This window comes from Parasteatoda tepidariorum, chromosome 6, assembly GCF_043381705.1.
Source record: "Parasteatoda tepidariorum isolate YZ-2023 chromosome 6, CAS_Ptep_4.0, whole genome shotgun sequence".
Lineage (NCBI taxonomy): Eukaryota > Metazoa > Arthropoda > Arachnida > Araneae > Theridiidae > Parasteatoda > Parasteatoda tepidariorum.
In genome coordinates, this window is record NC_092209.1 from 79239375 (window position 1) to 79261024 (window position 21650).

Genomic DNA, 21650 nt, shown 5'->3' on the forward strand with positions numbered 1-21650 from the left:
TCACCAATCAGGTTCTCGTTTGCATCGCCGTAATGCGGTTCTGCGATTTCTTAGCGAGAAGGAACTTTTGCTTGCTCTGGCTATCTCTAGTCTAGTAACCGTAACTGACACGAGAAATTTGTAAATATAAACATGAAGAACTTCAAGAAATTCAGTGAAAACAGTGTATAATCTTTTGGGACTTATATTCTTAAATTAAAGCATCAAATTCACAAGTTAAAATGTCTTTTTCACGAGCCAACAAAAATCGACCAAGGGAAATGTCATCAAAAACTCCCGTTCCAGTATTCAGAGATGTTTTTGCTATCAAGAAAGCGGTAGGCTTTAATAATTGTACTATAACTGAACCAGAATAACTTGTGAAAAGCCTTTATTTTATTTGATGAAAATTATGTCATAACTGATCAGTCGTAACTTGTAAAACATTTGTAACTTTGTAAGAAACTTGTAAGGTATGTCAGCAAATATATTTCGTTTCAGCAAGTTATTGGTTCATAGGATTTTATAAACTCATTCGTTTATATAGTTATTGTTCATGAATTTAATTTGCTTATCCGGATCTTACTCAATATAATTTAGTAAATATGCCTGTGTGTTTTTGTTCATAGTATTTAAGTGTTCTAGCTTTTACATATTATATGACATGCTAAATATAATAAATCTGAATATAAATTTTGATTTTTATGATTTATTTAACCTGCTATTCTATGACCTAGTCAGTGGAAATAAAAAATTTATTTACTGTAATGGGAAGATTTCAACCACAAATCATTATCTACGCCAAAATTATCGTTAAATTTTAGTAATTTTTGGAATAATTCATTAACTTAAAGGTCATAACTCATAGCAAACTTCTATATAATTTTAAAATTTTTTAACAAGTTTAAAATCTTTATGGTGCCTTAGAGATTGTTGTTGTCATTAATATAGTGTGGCTTTCAGGAGAACTCCTTCTCGCGTTGTGGCGGGTGCTATGATTACGAGAAAAAGACACTTCGAACAGGGGTGTGGGATAAATTGTTTTGTCTTAACCTCGGCATAGGTTCGCGTGAGTAAACCCATCTTTCACCCAAACTTTCGTTCCTCCATTTCATCCCCATTAGAGATATGCTCTTGCTTGTCACCATAGTAGCAGACAGCTTCAGACTTTTGGTCTGGAGGAGTTCTTCTCAAAGCTACACTATAGGTGCCAATAAGAAAATATCCTCTATTTAATCTTAAATTAAAATTTTCTAGAAGTTTCTGGATAAGGGACAACTAGTCAAATTTTCATTTTGTGACGTAGCTAAGTAAGCTGTTAACTGAGCGTTAAGCCAATCTATATAAATATTTCTCTTACACGGCACCAAAAAAAGCCTCATTACAACTCCCCGAATGGCAACGTCAGAAAATCGACCAATGATTGCTGCTAAAATTGTCACATGGCAAATGTCACATGAGGTGGCTCAACATATAGCGCTTTTAAAAACGGAAACAATATTCAGAGTGAGCATTATCAGGTTGTTCAATTCAGATTAATGCCCTAAAAACGTGATAATATTTAATTTAAACTGGCTCAACATATAGCGCTTTTAGAAACGGAAACAATAACCAGAGTGAGCATTATCAGGTTGTTCAATTCAGATTCATGCCCTAAAAACATGATAATATTTAATTTAAACTCAATTAGGAATTAATTAGGCTGGCCTTCTCCATGACTATAAATAAGTCACAAGGTCAGACTTTTGAGAAAATCAGTTTAGTATTGACTAAACAAGTTTTTAGTCATGGACAACTTTATGTTGGCCTGTCAAGAGTTAAGTCATTTGACAGCCTTTCAGTAATTGCTCCAAGATGCCAAATCTATAATTGTGTTTTCAAAGAAATTCTAAATGCTTAGTGTTAATTTCTTAGAGCTTTGCAGAAAAAAATGTTTTTTGGAAAAAATTTAATTGAAACTTCTATTGGCAGTAGGCAAGGGGAACTGCCAAAATCAAAACTCCCCGATTAGAAATGCAGCATGGCGACCTCCACGTGGTATTTCTCGGGTAATGCTAACAGCCATGCATTTTAATTTATTGTATGTAAAACATCCTTATTTTGTTCTAAAATGTTATGTACTTTATCACAAATGTTAATTAATATAGAAATTGATTTCAATAATGCTGATCACCAAAAAATATTTCATTTGGCGATAAAACAAATTTTTGTGTTCTTGAAAATGAAAGACTTTTTGAGGGTTATTATCTCACAAGGAAAAGTTAGGGTTTAAAGTTTATATTTTTAAATAATAAAATTTTTTTCTAAAGCTTTCAGAATTTCTAGTATTAACTAATTTATTATACACATTTAGTTGAATTTAGGTAAATAACTGCAATATTTGATAATTTATTTTGCTAATATGTTTCTCATTTAGCTAATGTTTTGATTTTTTCACCATGTGCAATCTAAATAGCTAATATACTTTTTTAAAAGCCAATAAGAACATTGGTAGTATTCTTTTACATAAGTACAATACTATGTCTTTGATGATAAAATACTATGTCTTTGATGATAATATATTATGTCTTTGTGCTAGAACATTGTGTTCATTGGCGAGCGAGCGCAGCGAGCCATGGTTCATGGCGTGAACCACATAGGATTGCGTAGCAATTCTCGGGGGTTAGCGAGCAGGGGGCGGAGCCTCCTAGTACATAAATATTTCTGTGCTCTGAATATGAATAATTGGCTCTGAAGCTTACGAAGGAGTTTTTTCTTCCTGATAAATACTCAAAGCAAAGCACATTAAGTAATGTAACCGGTTGAGCCTTTTCCCTTGCTTTGTAGGTCGTCTTACTTATGAGGCGGACAAACATTAAACCAAAGTAATTAAAGAGCTTCGGTACTGTTTGCGCTGTGCATTATCTAGGTTTCTAAAGTAAATATAGAAAGTTAAAAATTATTATACTTCAATACCTTCTGTCAAATCTTTCGTATCTAATATTATCTTTGTTGCTTCAAAAAATTATCTGTAATTATAAATGTAAATTTGCTTTTGGTTCATTTTCCTATTTCTGTAAATTGTTTATAAGTTTGAAGTAATTGTTTACTGTTTCTGTCATAGCATTCTCGTGATCCCAGATTTGATGATTTATCTGGAACATTTGATGAAGAACTGTTTGAAGAGAATTATTCTTTTGTAGATGACATTAAACGTAAGGAAAGAGAAGTGAGTTTAACATTTTTTAATACGGGAGCTATGTTTAATCTAGTTTTATCTCCTAATCCTAATTGTTTTTTCATCCAGTGTTAGTAGTTACTTACATTTTAATATGAAAGGGAAGTAAGGTTGACATTAAGTTTTAAATAAAGGCATTCTAAAGTTTAGATAATTGCAAAAATTAGAACCTTTAACATTGGTAATATTTAGTATCATTTAATGTTAGTAAGTCATAATAATATTTGACATTAATTTAGGTATGCAAAAAAAAGGTAGTAAGTCTGCATTTTTTAATAAAGTTACTTTGTTATATCCGGGATGCGATTTTATTGACTAGGCAGTAGCGAATTGCTAGTTTATAAAATTATATATTTGTTGCAGGAAAAAGCAGTAATAATTAATGCTAGTAACCTCTTTTAGTCTGATGTTTTTATTGTGTTTATATCCCTTTTGACATGGTTTTTGAAATTCAGAAATTGTTGATATCATGTTATGGCATTCAAATCTTAAATTAAAGTTATTATAAATATATAAAGTTATAGTAAATTAAAGTATTCAGAATAATATGCTCATATACCTACATCTTTTTTAGATTGTTTTGTATGTAGTCATTTATCCTTAAGTCTAATATCCTTCAGTCATTTATCCTAAATTTTGTTTAAATCTAATGTTTACTTCTAAACTGAAGCGTAGGTTTATTCAATTTTAGAAGGTGCCCGATTATGCAGGAGAGAATTTTTCTAATCTGAGTTGTAAAGCTTTTGAGTAGTTGAAAATGTGTCAAAACACAAAATAATTTGCTTTTAATGTCCTATAATTTAGGATAAATTATACATGTGTTAAGCACGATTTTTTATTATCATCAGTAATGTTGATAATTACTATTATAAATTAGATACATATTGTTCTTGATCAATACATATTACTTTGATAATCATTGTTTTTGATTTATAAAACATATTACATTCTATAATTTACCATTTTGTGTAGTAACTATTCTATTTAACAGTTTCAGTTACTTCTTACATTGTGTTTTTTAGTTTTTCTAACTAGTACTTTCTAAATTAATGAAATAATTTCATTTTATATTAGAAACTTGAAAAGGAGTTAGAAAATGTTGGAGATGACCATAAAAGAAAACAAGAAATTTTGTATCTCTTGCTGAGGATGGTAAATTACTTTTTATTCATTATTTATTTTTAATGAAGTTTTATATTATTTAGAAAAATAATATACTAGTATAATTTTACACTTTATCTGTTTGAAGTTTTTTTAAAAGATAACTTTAAGGTTTGACATTAAAAGAGCAAGCCAGGGAATCTTGACTTCAGGTATCAGTATCATACACTAATTGACATTTGGCCATTCCGGTAGGAATCGTATACCTGGTATTTTCATTATTAAAATAAATTCCATGCATAACATAAATTAGCTACTCCGAACATTTGGGGTATTAGTATACGAGAAGCATTTTCTTTAAATGCTTATCATTTCAAGGTTCATTTCATATTTTTTTAATGCATTTTGCACTATAATGCTTCATATATTTCAAAAGTTTGCCCTAAATACTGTATAAAATAATAATATAGAATTGCTGAAGAGAGGAAAATTGCATAAAATTATGCATAAATCAATTGCACTATTAAGCTACACGATAAAATAAAAAAAAAATTATATAATGTGTATAAAATGATACAATTAAAATTGAATGACTTTTTTTAACAAAATTTAATGTTTTTCATAAAGAAATTTCCTCTCGATTCTATAAATTAAGGAATTAGCAAACATATATGTATACAAAATTTTTCATTTTTTTTTTCATAATGAAACTTTATTCTTCATAAAGCATAGTTAATAATTTTTTTCTTTTGCTACAAAAAGTTTTTTTAGTACTTTTTTTCCCCCTTCATAAAGCATTTTCTATTTTTTCCCCTTAAAGCATTGTTCCAATTCTATTATTCCCTTCACTGAAACATGTTTCTGTTCTATTTATATTATTATTATTTGAATTTTGTGAAAGAAAAAAAAGTTGGGATTATATAAGCAATAAAAAATTTTTGGAATTTATATTTTTCTTTTGTAAAATATTGTTTCTCTATCATTATTTTGTGCTAAATAATTTTATTAATGCTTAAAAATTTTAACTGTGATACCTTTTATGTATTTCAGAAAAATCAAGACATAGCAAAGAAAAAACAAAAAATGAAAAAAATTGAAGATCAACAACTGAGAGAAGAAATAATGGAAGCAGCAAAATCTGGCAAAAAGCCATACATGCCTAAAAAATGTGTGTATTTTTTTTAAATGTTAATTAATACTCCTAACTGCTTTTTATTGGTTTATAAAGTTTTCCTTGTTCTTTTTTAAATTGTAATACAGTTATAATTTTTTAACGCACTGAATTTTTCAATAACTCATCTTCTTTTACTTTTTATTTTTCAAATTTTTAGTTTTTGCTATCAATAAGTCTTGTAATTTTTTTATGTTTAAGTTAAAATTGTAACTAAAAATATTAAACATCACATGTTTTATCGAAAAAAGTTGAAGTAAATGATAAAATCAATTTAAAATAAACTGAAAAAGTGAGAGTAATTTAGATGTTAATGCAACCTTTCAATCAGAGCATTATATGCTTAAACATAATTAGAAATAAATAACATATATCTGGCCATATTCAGAAGCAACCCTTTTATTATGACTCTGAACAAATATAACTGGATTTGTTCACAAGTAACCCCCTTTTTTTTACAAATGTGGCTATTTTCATTTTATGTTAACAACACTATTATTTTAAGTCCTTCAAAAAATAATTAGACTTGTTGACAAGCAATAAATCTGGAATGAATGTTAACAATTATAACTGTGGATTTGTATACAAATAACCTTTTTTTTTAAAAAAAATTAATGTTAATATTTTAATTTTACATTAACATCACTATTATTTTGAACTCTGTAAAAAATAATTAGATTTATTCACAAGCAACTCTTTTATTATGAATGTAAACAAATATCTTTTTAAATTTAATTTTAGCAAAAAACAATAGTTTTAATTAATATTACTATGTAAATGTAATGTAAGGGGCAGCTGGAATAATTTTTTTGTTGTTAACATTTTAATGACAGCTTCCAGATTTAAAAACATCCTGTGGTCAAAAGTAAGTATAGAGCATTAGTTTATTCTGCTATCATTTAAGTGCCATATTTAATAATAAGGCATTTTTCAATTTTTAAAAAAGAAGTTTTGTCAACAATAGCCTGATATTTCCCTACATTTTAAAAGTGATTTTCTCAAATTTTTTAAAATACCATGTAGCATGCTATTTTACCAAATTCTTCATTTAATAAGGAAACTATTTCTTATTATGTCAATAAATTATTAACATATTTATGTGAAGTATTATTTTAGTTGTAAAAAAAATAACATTGACTGTTGTAATTGAATGTACTATAAGTCACACACTTTAATGAATTACATGCACTATGCAGACAAGGTGTACTTGATGTGTGACCATTACTTGATCTTGACCAGTGGTTAAAAAAAACTATTAAAGAAGAATTGAACAAGACAAACATGTGTGGTTTGCTGTGTTTTTAGGAAACAAGATATTTATTCTCATTAAGTCCAAAAAAGGCAAAATTCGCTAACAGATGGCATTGCTGACTTGAACATCTATAATGTGTCTGTTAATTTTGTTCTCTGACTATTCCCTACTGTTTCTAACAGTTGTTATTATAAAAATGTTGTTTAATTTGTCTTTACAGCTGTGCCCTCTGTTGACAATCATTGCAATTTATCTTAAAATTTAGTGAGAATAGTTTCCTAAACAGCATACAGTGAATCAAGCATTTCTATCTTCTTTTTCTCTTTAATTGATTTTTAAATTGTAGGTCATTTTTAGAACACCTGGTAGATTTAATATGTTCTTCAGGGGAAATTGAATACCTTATTTAAATATGTGGTACTCTATGTTACTCACTTGTACCATTTATACTATAACTTTGTTTCTTTTGACATAAAGTTTTAATTAGTGGAGTTACCCCACTATTAAAATAAGGCATTCAACTGTGATTTCATTTTTACCAATAGTTAAGTTTGTAGTCGAAACAAAATAATTATATTAGTCACCACAAAGTGACAAAAGGTACACTGTTGTCTAAATTCTACTTTAATAGAGTTATTTTGTTGGATTCACTTATTCAACGAAGGTTTTGTTTGTTATTTTAAGTATCATTGTAAAAATATAGAAGAATATCGATGCATAATTTATGCTTTTTTCTTATGATATAATATTAAAATTGTATCATATTCAACGTTTGTTAAAATTGAAGCTTCTCTCAGTTATTTTGAAAATTTTTATATTCTAAAAATTGTTTTCTTTCATCCTCATTTTCAGCTGAATTAAAGCAGAAAAAATTAGTTGAATCATTCCAAAAATTGAAGAAGACTGGAAAACTGGACAAATATTTGGAACGCAAGAGGAAGAAAATTGTTTCTAAAGATAGAAAGAGATTTTGTGCAAAATAAAATTGTTTATACTGTAACTTTTTGCCATTATTTCATTTTTGCAAATGACGAAAAACAATTACATTTTAACGCTTTTATGTGGATATAAACCTTACAAATTTGACGCACTTACTTGCGTATTAGGTCTTATCAATTGCAATCATATAGGCTCTGTGAGGGCTTTAAATACTATATGGTAATAAATAATGCAATGAGGAGAAGATTCAAAATTTATTTGAAAAGAAATTGCCATTTTTTACCCTTTGTGTTAAATTGATAGCCGTGACGGCTCTGTGGTAAAGGCAAGGAACAATCATTGTGGAGGACTGTGGTTCGATTCCTGGCTGCATCTTGTAGCCCTCTGTGGTTAATAGCTTGTCTGGGTACATAATGCCTACCATATTGCTACCATCATGCTGTTGGTCATGAAATTGAGAAGCCTTTACCTCCTTGACCTATAAAGGTCTGCTGCAGGAATGCTTTACTTTAAATTGAAAAATTATGAGTGGCTTTCAGTTTCTCCACATTTGAAATCTAAATTTCTTCCAGCACAAAGTTATCAAGAAAGAATGCCATTCAGAGGATAATCACTCTCTTCACATCTTTTGTAGCACCTATGGAGATCTGAATGTTTCAATTCTCCGACAATTTTTAATTACGGGTATGATTCAGGTTACTGATAGAAATCTAACTTTAATTCTAAGGAGTGAGGAAATAAAAAAACCTAAATTCTCTTACGATACTTTATTGCAGAAATATTTCCATAAACTTGGATAGTTATGTTTTTTATCAGATTGCAAAATATCAGTATTCAAAGATTAATTGAATTTCAAGTAATCATATTATTATAGAACTAGAGGGGATAATTATTTTTTAACATACCAATTTTGAAGGATAAATTGCAATTTTCATGGTTTAGAAATATACATAGAATTTTCATAATCACCGCCCTTAATATATACTTTTAGAATCTTCAAAAATGTACCCAAAAGAGACACTACTGAGATCTTTTGAATCGCTAGTGAGGAAAGCGAGATTGAAAACAACAAGATCAATTTTTTAACATTTTTCCTGACAAATATTCTAGACGACCATTAAGGAACTGCTTTCATGTGAAAAGAGGTTTCTTTTCTTGAAAAACTTTAAGTTTTTAGATCTGAAAATACATTCCATTTTTTTAGGAGGAAATATGTCTTAAGTTCTGAAAAAAAAATCAAACTTATTTAATATACTATTGCAAAAACTTGCTTCTAGATACAGTCAGCAAAATTAATCGAATAATTCCTGAGAAATCAAATTTTAAAGAAGTCGGTGTCCCTCAGTGGCTGCAGTCAGTAAGCGGGTGGGTGACCATGACTACTTTGATCAGACTGCGTATTAGGAACCGAGGGTGCGTGGTATCGGTCCTCGTTAAACTGTTCTACCTGTAAAATGCTCGACTTCACTCAGAGGTCATCGGGCTACCGAAGCAGAGGAACCATACCCGTTGCAGAGGATCAAAATTGCGATAGCATGCCTTCAGATCATCGTCAGGGATGTTTCCCAGACCGTCGCCAATAGCCCATTGTGCAGTTCTAGTGCGTCGTAAATAAAGCACCTACCTACCTAAAAAGTCTCTATTTTTAAAATTCGATTTCTCATGAACTATTCGACCGATTACGCTCAAATTTTGTACTTAGACATGTAAAATTACATACTAAAACTACTTTAAAATGATGGGAAAAACTGAAATTTTTTTTACTAGAAGTTGCTTTTTTGTATGAAATATTCTTTGGATAAACGACTCTTATAATTGCGTGCAAAAATTTTTCTATTCTTTTTAAAACTTGAGTTCTGGCGAAATACGCAAAAAAAAATTATCATTAAGGGCTCTAAATTTAGGTTCTCTCACCCGACTCGACAAAACTATTAGGACCATCTTTTTCAGATTGCGGCTACCCTTACCCTCTAAAATATCGGCGTCAGAAATCCTTTTTCGTCGGGAAAAAAAGGTATGTGAATTCAAAGAAAGCATGTTTTTGTGTCAAATTTCGTAACTTAATATATCGTCTGCACTAATTACCATATTTGAGATGACTGTTTTGAACCATTAAGATCGAATCCTAAAACGTGAAGATCCAATCATTAAATCAAAACAGGGCTCGAAGAAAGTCAGAAATTTTACCCGTCCCCGAGGATGGCTTGTCCAACAATGTACCCGTCCTCCTTTGAAACTAACCCGTAGCTTCTAAATAAATAAAAATATAATTTTCTCTTATTTGTTACAAACCTTTATATAGATTAAACAATGAATTGGTAGTTACTAGGTTACTAATAGTAAAACCTTGTATTTCTTTTATGAAATAATTTATTTCTTTTATGAAATAATTTAAATGACAAAGGTCAAGTTATCTGGAATGTCAATTTATCCGAGGGTACTTCGTTTTTTAAATGAAACAAATATGACGTTAGCCAGTTCCACAATCAAGTCAATGATTTACAGAGGTTTCTGCACAGAAATATGAAAGGGGTTTTCCATTTAGGTGGATTTTCATAATTGCGTTTAACGCTTCTTGTTTAAGACCAGTACGTAATGTGATTTTTGTAAGTTCATTGCTGAAAAGCCACTTTCAACCACTGCAGTACTCCCAGACAGAGAAAACATCAATTCCAAAGAGCGCAGTATGTTGCTGTATTTCCAGATTAGAGGGTCATTTTAGAAGTGAGGCTCTAGACTCTTGTAAGACAACAAAAACTGAAAATGTATCACGAATATTAACGGAAAAATGGCCGTCCGCGCGGACGTCGGATTCGAGAAATTTGTTGTCCGCAGGGAATTTTTGACCGCCGAGGACGGGTGGTTTTTCGAGCCCTGAATCAAAAGTTATTCAAGGTATTCCGTTTTTTTTTTCTGCTCTATACATTGAACTTAAAAGAAGATAATCATCAGTAACTTTTGATCTAATGGCCAGATTTTTATGCATACTGAGATTAAATCTCAATTATATTTCTAAAGATGCTGACTCAAAAGGCTAATAAATATGCTAACGAGTTCTGTCCATAAATTACGAAAAAAGACTCAAAAACGTGTCTGAATAAACCTATTTCCAATTTGGACCCTCAAAATGATACTGTAAGTCGTAATCTAAAATGTGTGATCTCTATAGTTAAATCAGGCGAGAAGTTAAAAGCTTGAAGTTACTTTTGCTTTAATAAAAGGATAAAGTATTTGTTTTTTTCAGATATACATGGGTTGATGTTTCCCAGTTTTTCTTTCTTTTTTCGTTTTATTTGTCATATTTAGTTTATTACTCTACCTGAGAAGCCGATCGAATTTTGTACTTAAAATATAATGAAAATTAAGAAATTGGTGAATTTAATGCTGTTCAGTTAATTTTTTTAAGAAGTGCTTCCGCAATAAAATTTTTTAAAAAATCTCCTTTTTTTTATACTTTTATCTCATTTTAACAAATCAATACTTTTCTTTTCGTATGCATTAGACCCTAACATTATCATATATTTAACAATATTTCTATACTTAATCTTCATAAATTTTTTTTTGCTTTCTTTAATGTGTATTATTATTATATACAGGGTGTTTATAATGTCCCGGACCCATTTTGATGTTTAATGACTCATAAAATAATAAAGATAGATTAAAATTAATAACATAAATGGTTAGATGGACTCAAAAAGTTCCGCGATCCTTGTCAATGAACTTCCACGTGTGCCCCCTTCGTCGCACGGAGAATATCAAGTCGATAGGCAATTTCACGCCGGGTAGCGACAAGCATGTAGGCATCCACATAGGCTACTGCGGTTGTAATTCTGGCTTTTAGGTCATCAATGTTCGACACGATCCTCCTGTAAACATTGTCCTTTATAAATCCCGAAAGAAAAAGTCCAGCGGCGTTATATCAGGTGATCTGGGTGGCCAAGGAATTGGACCTCCTGATATTTTGATAAGAATGCATGACAAATTTTACTATATTCAACCGAAATTTATTTTTTAGTAGGTTTTGTGCGGGTCTTTAAATTTAAAACTTTAACAACTTTTCTAAAAATGTTACAGGAAAGAAATTTTTCTCTCTTTTATTTATTGTTCTTTCTTTTTCAATTTTTTTTATTTTTTTTTTTTTGTTTGTTAATTTTTTTTACTTAAGTTTTTAATCTGAAATACGTTTTGAAAGTGCGATATGAAGCATGGGGATTTTTTTTCAAATGAAGTAATTAAAATTTATAAATGTTGAGGTAATGATAAAAATTCCCCAAAAATGTATTGAATTAATTTTAGTTTTTAGATGAATTTTCAACATAAGTATTTCTTATAAAAAATGCAANATAGAAGTTTCAATTAAATTTTTTCCCACGTGGAAGTTCATTGACAAGGGTCATGAAACTTTTTGAGTCTATCTAACCATTTATGCTATTATTTTAATCTATCTTTATTATTTTATGAGTTATTAAGCATCAAAATGGGTCCGGGACTTTATAAACACCCTGTAATATGAACCTCCCACCCCTCATTTCAAAAGTACGCTGCCATTTTTAATTTTATATCTAACAAAATTAAAATTATTTTTTCTTTTCTTCAACTAAAAAAATGTGATTTTGCGAGAAAAAATAAAGTTTTTAAAATTTTAATTTTTAAGAGCTTTTTTTATAATCTGGTTAGAATTTTGATGCATGAAAAATTCCATTTGACGATAATATCACAATAAATTCAACTTGTATTGATCTGGGAACTATTGAAACTTGCATTGTCACAAGAAGATTTGTGTGCTCTAGCTAGTTGGAAAGTGTCCGAAATCTTTATTGGAGGATATCCATTGTTACTAACAAGAATACGAGTTAGTATAATGTAGTAAAAAGAATAATAAAAACTTTTTTCTCTCTCTTACAACAAGCAGGCATGGTCTGAATATATATTATAAGAATCAGATGTTATAATAAATTTCATTGTGGAATTAAATTATTTTTAATTGTCTTCTTTTAATTTGTATCGAAATTTAATTTTTCATTTTTCTTTTTATTAAGCTAAGTTTAATCACCACCTATTAAACCGATATTATTATGTCTCCATAACTGGTCATGTGCAACATAACTCTCATTAAGTTACATTACACCAAGTAAATAAACAATAGACCATTATTTTAATAGAAACAAAAATACAATGTAAGCAATTTTAAGATTTTAACAAATGGAAGAATCTTTATTTTGATCTTTTTTAAAAACTAAGCATTTTTTAAGATTGAAATTTTTCATGTAAATAATGTTTTTGTTAAAGGAATTTAAAGATATTATTTAAATTTAAAAAGGTTAAATTTGTAAAAGTTGAAGTAATGATTAAAATTGGTTAAAAATATATTGAATACATTTTGTTTTTTAGGGAATTTTAACATAAGTATTTTTTAAAAGTTGTAAATATTTTTTTAAAAATTTTCTTAAATATTTAAATTTTTAACAATTTCTGATTTTTTTTAACCAAAAGTTTTTAAATTTTCTTTTAAAATTTTTTAAAACTCGTAACTACTTAAATTTTAATTTTTTGTAAGAAATTTCTGATATTTTGATAAGAATGCATGGCAAATTTTACTATATTCAACCGAAATTTATTTTTTAGTAGGTTTTGTGCAGGTCTTTAAATTTAAAACTTTAACAACTTTTCTAAAAATGTTACAGGAAAGAAATTTTTCTCTCTTTTATTTATTGTTTTTTCTTTTTCAATTTTTTTTTTTTTTTTTTCTTTGTTAATTTTTTTTACTTAAGTTTTTAATCTGAAATACGTTTTGAAAGTGCGATATGAAGCATGGGGATTTTTTTTCAAATGAAGTAATTAAAATTTATAAATGTTGAGGTAATGATAAAAATTCCCCAAAAATGTATTGAATTAATTTTAGTTTTTAGATGAATTTTCAACATAAGTATTTCTTATAAAAATCGCAAGTTTTTTTTTTTTTAAACATTTTCTTAAATATTTAAATTGTTAAAAAATTTCCGATTCTTTTAAAAAAAAATATAGCATTTTCTTTTAACATTTTTTTTAAACACGTGCCGACACAAATTTTAACTTTCCAATTCTTTCAAAGAAAATTCTGATGTTTTGATGAGAATGCCATGACAAATTTTATTTTATTCGACCGAAATTTATTTTGCAGCAAGTTTCATGAGTGTCTTTAAATTTAAAACTTTGACGTATTTTCCGAAAATGTCACAGTACAGAACTTTTATTTATTGTTTTTCGCTTTTAATTTTTTATTATTTTGTTTTTTCTTTGAATATAGATGTTCAACTCTTTGAACGTCATCTGAAAATAAGAAACAAGACACGTAACTAATTACCGTTGCATTTTTTTTTTATCGTACTCAATATTATAATGCATATTTAAAATCAGGCTTGAGATTCCTTTTTTCTTTATTGACGATATAATTTTCACTCTTTCTTCTCACGAATTGTATCAGTGGGGCGTAGCATGCTTGTGACGTGTGGTCGGTAACGGCTTTTGAACCCATCTGAGCCGAGGTTAATGTCGACCCAGTTCCGGACCGGTTTCTTACTCTTTTCGCACTTCGTCGTGAAGCCTACACGCCATCAAGTTCCTTCAGTTTTTCGTTATGGTCAGCTGAAGACACAGAATGTTTAGCAGCCTACAGTTTACAGGATGGTGTATCTACGTTATTTACCTTATATCAGGTAAGAGATCTCATATTTATTATTGAATTCGAAAGCTTTTATTTCAATAAGAATATCTTAATATCGTTTGGTTTTATTATTACTTGGAATAATAGACTCATTAGCTCAGAAATGATGTCATAGTCTTGACATTTAAAACTATCTTGTTTTGCTTTAATAGCTATAATTAAATTAATAAAAACATAGAAGTGGTATTTTTTTAAAAAAAAAATATTTAAATTTAGTATGGAAATCTGTTCTTAGTCGTTTTTTAAACCAAGCTTTTTATCTCTTATAATGCAGCTTTTTATAGCTAAAATCGTTTGGTTTGCTTTTTGTCGTTTTTTTTTTTTTTCTTTAAATAAAATATAGTTTAATCTAGTTTTCCCCCCCCCCCTTGTTTATATTGGAAATTTCAATCAACACTATGTAGTTTTTTTTTATCGTAAAAAAAAAACTTTTAGTGATTTTTGTAATATGCAACAACATTCTAATAAAATAGGATTGGAAATGTGTAGGTTTAATGTTTTTAGGTTTTTCCAAATTTTTATTTTAATAAACACTGTACAATTTTCTTGAAGAATAAAAACTTGAAATTAGACAATTTACTGATTCTCCAATAAATACTTATTATATAAAATTGTAAGTTAAATTTCGGTTTTAAACTTTTCTTGATTAGGCAGAATTGTGGCTAAATTTAGGTTTGTGTAAAAAAAACTATTTTACTTATACTACGGCAGTCAATCTATCAATTATAACTTTACCTTAAAACCAGTGAAAAACTTTTAAAAGCTAACCACGGATAATTGAAAAAAATATTGTCTATCGTTTTTTAAAAATTTAATTTCATAAGGTGATAGCTTCATGTTCAACTGTTTGAATTTTGATTATGCTATTAAACTGACGCAATTTAGAGTTGAGGGCTTTACTTCTATTTTATTTCCTAAATTTTAACCTTTGAACTAATTTTTGAAGAATGCAAAAAAAAAAAAAACCTAATTTAACTATACTTTTATTAAATTTATTTCATATCTCTGAATGTGGTCTCTTGAAATCAAATTTTGGAGATTTCCTGACTAGTTAGAGCACTCAAATATTAACGGCAACTGACTGCTTAAAGAGAATGCAAGTTTCCTTTGTTTTCTGGCTTACAAACAAAGAGAATTTGTCAATCAAAACTCCAATTACTTTCCAAATAACTAGAGTTTTTAAAAATCCAAGGTAATTCAATGCCTGAGGACAATTCGCTAATTTCCTGATAACTACAAAAAAAATTTATCGCTAAAGTTAATTTATCATCAATCTATTTATATAATTTATCATGGATCATTTTTGAAACATCTTCTCTATTCACTTGCGCTCTAACTTCGGATCGGTGTGCTGGTTGGCAAACTGCTTATCACCAGTCAAACTTTTGACCATTTTCCGATTAGCTAGAGTGCCAATTGGAATTTTAACTAGGGCTCTGCACCTGATGCTAATTTTCCGATTTTTGCAGCTGATTTTTTCCAGTATAAGAGAAGTTAATGCTTTAATATGTGATTTTTAATAAAATAAACTTGACTTAAAATTTTACTTTCCACCTCGGCGTACACATAACTTAAATTTTCGTAGAAAGTTTTATTGCTGGAAAAGCTCTTTTAAAGTGAGTGAACTTTTCATTAAAAAAAGTTGAGTTATAATTGTCTTTAAAACTGTTATTTAACTACCAATGAGGAAAATGGTTTGTGAAAAATTCAGAATAAGCAGATATGTAGTAAATGTTAAAAGGGTGCTGACAAAATTGATCGCAAATTGAATTTTTGACTGTTTTTGGACATGAACTAACGAGCCAAAAGAAAAGATAAAATAAAATAAAAATTCGGAAAACTTTGACATAACTTAAAATGAAAGGCGTTAAAAATCCACTCGTGTCTTTCGAAAGTTTCGACGTTTTCACTTTAGATCTGTCAAAAACCTTAGACCTCTTAGTTAAATTGAAGAACGTAGTTTTTAAATTTTAATTTTATTTTTGATGAAGATTTCTTAAAATGCCTCATATAATATATTATATGAAGTATTTTAAGATATAAGACATACAAATCATTAAATTCATATAGATATTCATACAAATATGTAAATATATACCAAATTATAATTCATATACATATAACAAATTCCATACACATACTCCGTTCACCGTGACATCGTTCTTTATCATAAGGGCGTAATGCTGTTTAATTTTGCCTTAGTATAGCCGCATCTGGCTTTGGTACAATTAAAATATAACTTTGAATCCAATTCCAGTTGACCTTTCACAAAATGAAAAGTAATGTTTTGCTTACTTTGTCAGTGATGATAGTTGTTGATAGTATCCATACATGTAATATCATCATAATAATGAATACATCTTTAATTATGTAATTTTTAGGTTTTATTGATTCGCACGAAATGTACTAGCTTTCCCAACCCAACCGAAATTAGCGCAAATATTACACTATCTTTCATTTCAAAAGAAATATGGTAACTTTATCTTTTAAATTTTGCATATTTTATGAAATACTAATTTGCTGCATCTTACAAAATATTTTACTAACTGCATTTAAATGTGGAAAAGAAAGTATGCAAAAAAAATAAATAAATAAAATCAAAAAATAATAATACTTTTTTGTACAAATGTGCCTTTACCAATTTTAAAATTTTACTATCAAATAAAATATGGCTTGTCCGAACATTTTTCCTCAACTTCTTTCATCAAAAAATTGCATTTACTTTATCTATCGAAACACTTTTGGAGCAGAGAATTTTGCTGCAATATTCAAAATGTTGCCGTAAAACTGAATGCTAAATAAAAATTATAAATAATACTATATCCTTGTCTTTGTCTTGCCAATACATTTAGGAATAAAATATATAGAATTCTCTAAAAATAAAATTATACAAAATTATAAAATGTGTGTTATATTAGCCCTTTTATTTTGATAAACATATTCCAGTTTTAATAGTATTTAAAATGTCTCCCATAAGCTCCGATTGACTCTAAGTAATTTATCAATCATTAAATTATATTGCGGATTTAATATTAGGGTTAGTTAGTTTATAATACTCTCTTGGTTTCACTGAATAAGTGAAAATTTGTGGTAGTACCATTTTCAGCATTTTATGCTATACGCTCTACATTCAACTAATCCGTCCTCGATTTTATTTAAAATTATCTCTAAATTAAATTATAAACAAAATGGACGATTTATTTTTTTGTTTTTGCTTATTAAATATTTTTTGGTGTATCAGACGAAGCCAAAATTATTAGAAATACATAATTCGAGTAAATTTTTAATGCTCACAATTTTTTTACATTATTATCGTTACTAAAATGGTTTGAAGAAATTAATGCAATATAGAGCACACAAAAATAGTTTTATTTATATATACATATATAACATGTAACCTTAACACGTTGAATCCTCCGGGATGTTTCCCAGACCGTCGCCAATAGCCCATTGTGCAGCTCTAGTGCGACGTAAATTAACAACAACAACAACTTAACACGTTGAATACCATGGGGGTCACCGGTGACCTCAGTGAATTAAATGCGTCACGAATGATTACAAAAATTAACTGTTTTGTTGTAAATAATATTTCATCAAAATATGCAACGCATACTGAGAAAATAATTTTGGCCAGACGGGCAAGCCATGTAAAATTAGCGTGGCATTCAACGTGTTAAGTCTTGAAATTTTCATGATATTAAACTTCTATTATTCTGATTGAAAATAGCTTGTTGCAGTTGTATGATCTAGTCTCGATCGTAGTAAATTCTTTTTAATTATTAACATTCTATTTTTTTTAAAAAATTTATTTATTTCCATTTCTTTTAAAATTTACATACATTCTCCATAAATTCCGAAATTTAGTTCCGAAATTTAGTTCCGAAATTTAGTTCCGAAACTTAGTTCCGAAATTTTATTCCGAAGTTTTATTTAGAAATTTTAATTAGAAATTTTATTCCGAAATTTTATTCAGAAATTAATTCAAAATTTCTTTTTTCCCCCCATTTGTTAGCAATGAATTTATTTCCTTATAATTATCAAACTATTTCTTATAAATGACTTTTAATTCATTTATTACAACCTTAAAAAGTTCAAATATACCTTGTTTTTATCAAGGACTTGAGCGGTATTAAATGTTCCGATTTGTTTGTTATTTAAATCTTTAGTATTTTTATTGAGCATAGTTTGTTATAGTTCGATCTGGTCTTGGTCGAGGTCGCCGAGCCATTGATAATCGCTCGAGCGAGAAAGATATTTAAATGGTGGAAGACAAAAACACAATCACTTGACCTACATTCCTTTTATACGTGACGAAAATTACAGTTAAGACTGAAACGTTAACTTCTGCTTGCTATTTAAAAAGATCTATTCTTTAAATGAATTTACTCATTCTTTATAGAGTGAATTGGTTAAGTCGAATTTATCCTCGTTTAATAACTTACTTTTTTTTCTTCTTACTTTTGATTCTAATGAATTACTCATAGTCTCGATTTTTTAAAAATTTGTTTATGCAGGCAATTTTTTAAAACTTAATATTTTCTTTCTTAAAATTTATTTGAAGTCTTCTATATTTTTCTAAAATATTCATTTTATTATTTTCCTAGGGAAATGCATATAATTATCTTCATTTCTTAAAAATTGACTTACATTCTTTATTGTCTTAAAATTTACTTGCATTTTTCATATTTTTCTTCTTGAAATATACTTGTAATCTACATAAAGATTTTTTTGAAAACGTACTTATTCATCTCTCTTAAAATTTACATGCGTTTCAATTTTCTTAAAATTTATACACCAGTAAGTTTCCTTAAAATTTATTTTTATTCGTTTTATAAAATGAACTTATATTCGTTTTCTTAAAATTTATTTACATTCATTTTACTAAAATTTAATTTTTATTCATTTTTAAAAGTTTTTTGAAAATAAATACAATAAAATGCAATGATTCGTTTGCAAAAGGATTTACTTATTTTTATAAGAATTTATTTGAATTCTTTGTTTTTAACTTAAATTATTTGCTAAAATGTTCTTATTTTCCTTCATTTTCTTTGTTTTATATTTATTTTTTAATTTTGCATCAGAATAGGAAATAATGTAATCACTTTACAGTGATTACAGTGATTATAGTGTCTTTTTTTTAATGCAAACATTTTCATGCTACGTTTATGTTAATACATAAATATAATGTGTTTTCTGTTAACTACCATTTTTGTTTTAAAATGTCACAAAAGAAAAATTCTTAATCTAAATTTAGATTTCTAGAGTAAATAATGTACTTATTATGAAATAATTTCTCCCTTGTTTCGGTTATTTTTGCTTCCAGTTTTCAATTTTTTCTTATAAATAAGGAACCAAAAATAAGGAAATAAGGAACAGAAAATAGGGAAATAAGGAATCTTTTTTTTTCTTCGAAAAAAAGGCACTAATCGGCAAGTTCAGTTGGAAACCGTATAAATAGTTGTGGTTTGGACCTAGTATGAATATCTGAAATTCGCCCCACCCCTGAGGTGAGTTTTAGCCGCCATCTTGAATTTGCTTGATCAGGAGATATGGTCAGAAGAGAAAATACTTAAACTTTACTACCTAGACAAGTGAGGTATGGAATAATTTTTACTATGGAATAACCTATGGAATAATTTTTTTTTTAACACTGAATCAAAAATCAAGTCGATATGGCTAATAGAACAGAAGTTATAAGATTTACTAAGTATGAAGGCTAAAAAGTAAAATGCCTAATTTATACCTATTTAAGCATCTAAAACTCTTACCTTGACAAGTGAGTTATTCTTTCCTATGTTTCTTACGCTGAACAGAAGAAGACCAACACAAAATCAATAGCACTAATAATTTAAAAGTTATTTATTTTTAGATGAATATAAAGTACAGTTTTGTACGTACGTCTATACACGCCTCGAACACAGCTAAAACAAGTTAATAAATAAAATCGTTTACAAGTTAAAAGAACTATAAAGGTTTAATGAATTAAAAATACCATATTTGTACTTTTATGCGTCTGACATTACTAACTATACAAATGGGATATAGTTTCGAACGTATATTTTTTATTTGATTTATTAAAATCAAAATTAAATTCATTAACTAATGGTTTCAATTTTATTAGGATGTTATGCGTATTAAGGACTAAAATTATAATTTTGATTCATGAAACTATCATAACTTTTAAAATGGTTGTTCTATCAACTTTGTTTTAATCTTATTCGATTCAGAGAAAAAACTAAATAAGAAGTACCTCATTTATCCAGATAGGTGTATCAGACTTAAAAAAAGGTACTCTTTATACTTCATAAATATGTTATAGTCATATCGACTTGATTTTAGTGTTATTTGAATCAGTGGAAATACACAAAAAACACTTCACTGTCCAGATAGTGATGTTTAGTTTCATCCCTTTGAAAACTGTGCCCGTCAGTGAGCTCAAAGCTCAAGATGGCGGGCTATGCTCATCGTGGAAGAGGGACGGAGCTTAGCATTTCCTTATTGAGACCAAACCACAGCTATTAAAATATTTTTCTGCTTTTCATTAAACATATTTGCGCAATGCCCCCCCTTTTTTTTTTGTTGACTTGAGAGTTGACTATAGTGCCTTGCGAACTCAAAATTTAAATACAATATTGTATTTGCCGGTTACTTAAGAGATGCCAAATATTTTTTTTTTTCAAACAGTCTTATATGTTTTTCCTCCACCTGTTTCGCTTTAATTTCCAAGAAATAATAAATGTTAAGATTTTAGATTAGGAGAAATTTTAGGAGAAATATTAAATAGAATAAAAGGGGAAAAACCCGGATTCAATGAGATAAAGGAAACAGTAAAAAAAACTAAAGTCTTATAACATCTTCGAGTTTTATTTCTGACTTCATGGTAATAATCTTATTGAACAGTTTAGAACAATTTTACAACAATTTTACAACAATTTTACAATTTTAGAACAATTTTAGAACAAGCCATATTTTTAAATTGTTTGAGAGAGAGTTTTTTGTAGCACCATGGTTTCATATAAGCTATAATACTTCATTTTATAACCGGCGTTGAAAACTGATCCAATTCTGAGTTCACGGCTATCTTTGTGCCTTGCAATTTTTTAACTCAATCCAGAAGACAAAGGAACTTCTGACTCAAGCACTTGACTAATTAGGTTTCGTGGAGGGCTTTTTGATGAAACTATCCCGCATTTGCGATAGGAAGAGAGGAAAATCACAAAACCTCCCACGGTTAGCCCAACGGCAAGGGATTTTATCCTATGATTTGTTTTCTACATGTAAGAAAACT

At 28.3% G+C, this 21650-nt stretch overlaps 2 protein-coding genes across 2 annotated transcripts in view; both read left to right on the forward strand.

The window, feature by feature from the left end:
* Window positions 1-96: 96 nt before the first annotated feature.
* LOC107456850 (ribosomal RNA processing protein 36 homolog) lies at window positions 97-7720 on the forward strand. Its single transcript, XM_021147430.3, has 5 exons — window positions 97-317; window positions 3083-3187; window positions 4271-4348; window positions 5348-5465; window positions 7573-7720. The coding sequence occupies exons 1-5, from the start codon at window positions 222-224 to the stop codon at window positions 7701-7703; spliced, it is 528 nt and encodes a 175-aa protein (XP_021003089.1). The 5' UTR covers window positions 97-221; the 3' UTR covers window positions 7704-7720.
* A 6379-nt stretch (window positions 7721-14099) lies between these two features.
* The window catches only part of LOC107456849 (protein Skeletor knk), a 40010-nt gene continuing 32459 nt past the window's right edge, over window positions 14100-21650 (forward strand). The window contains exon 1 of the mRNA XM_043044260.2: window positions 14100-14354. Coding sequence (XP_042900194.1) covers window positions 14297-14354 — 58 coding nt within the window. The 5' untranslated portion in view covers window positions 14100-14296. The remainder of the gene's footprint in view (window positions 14355-21650) is intronic.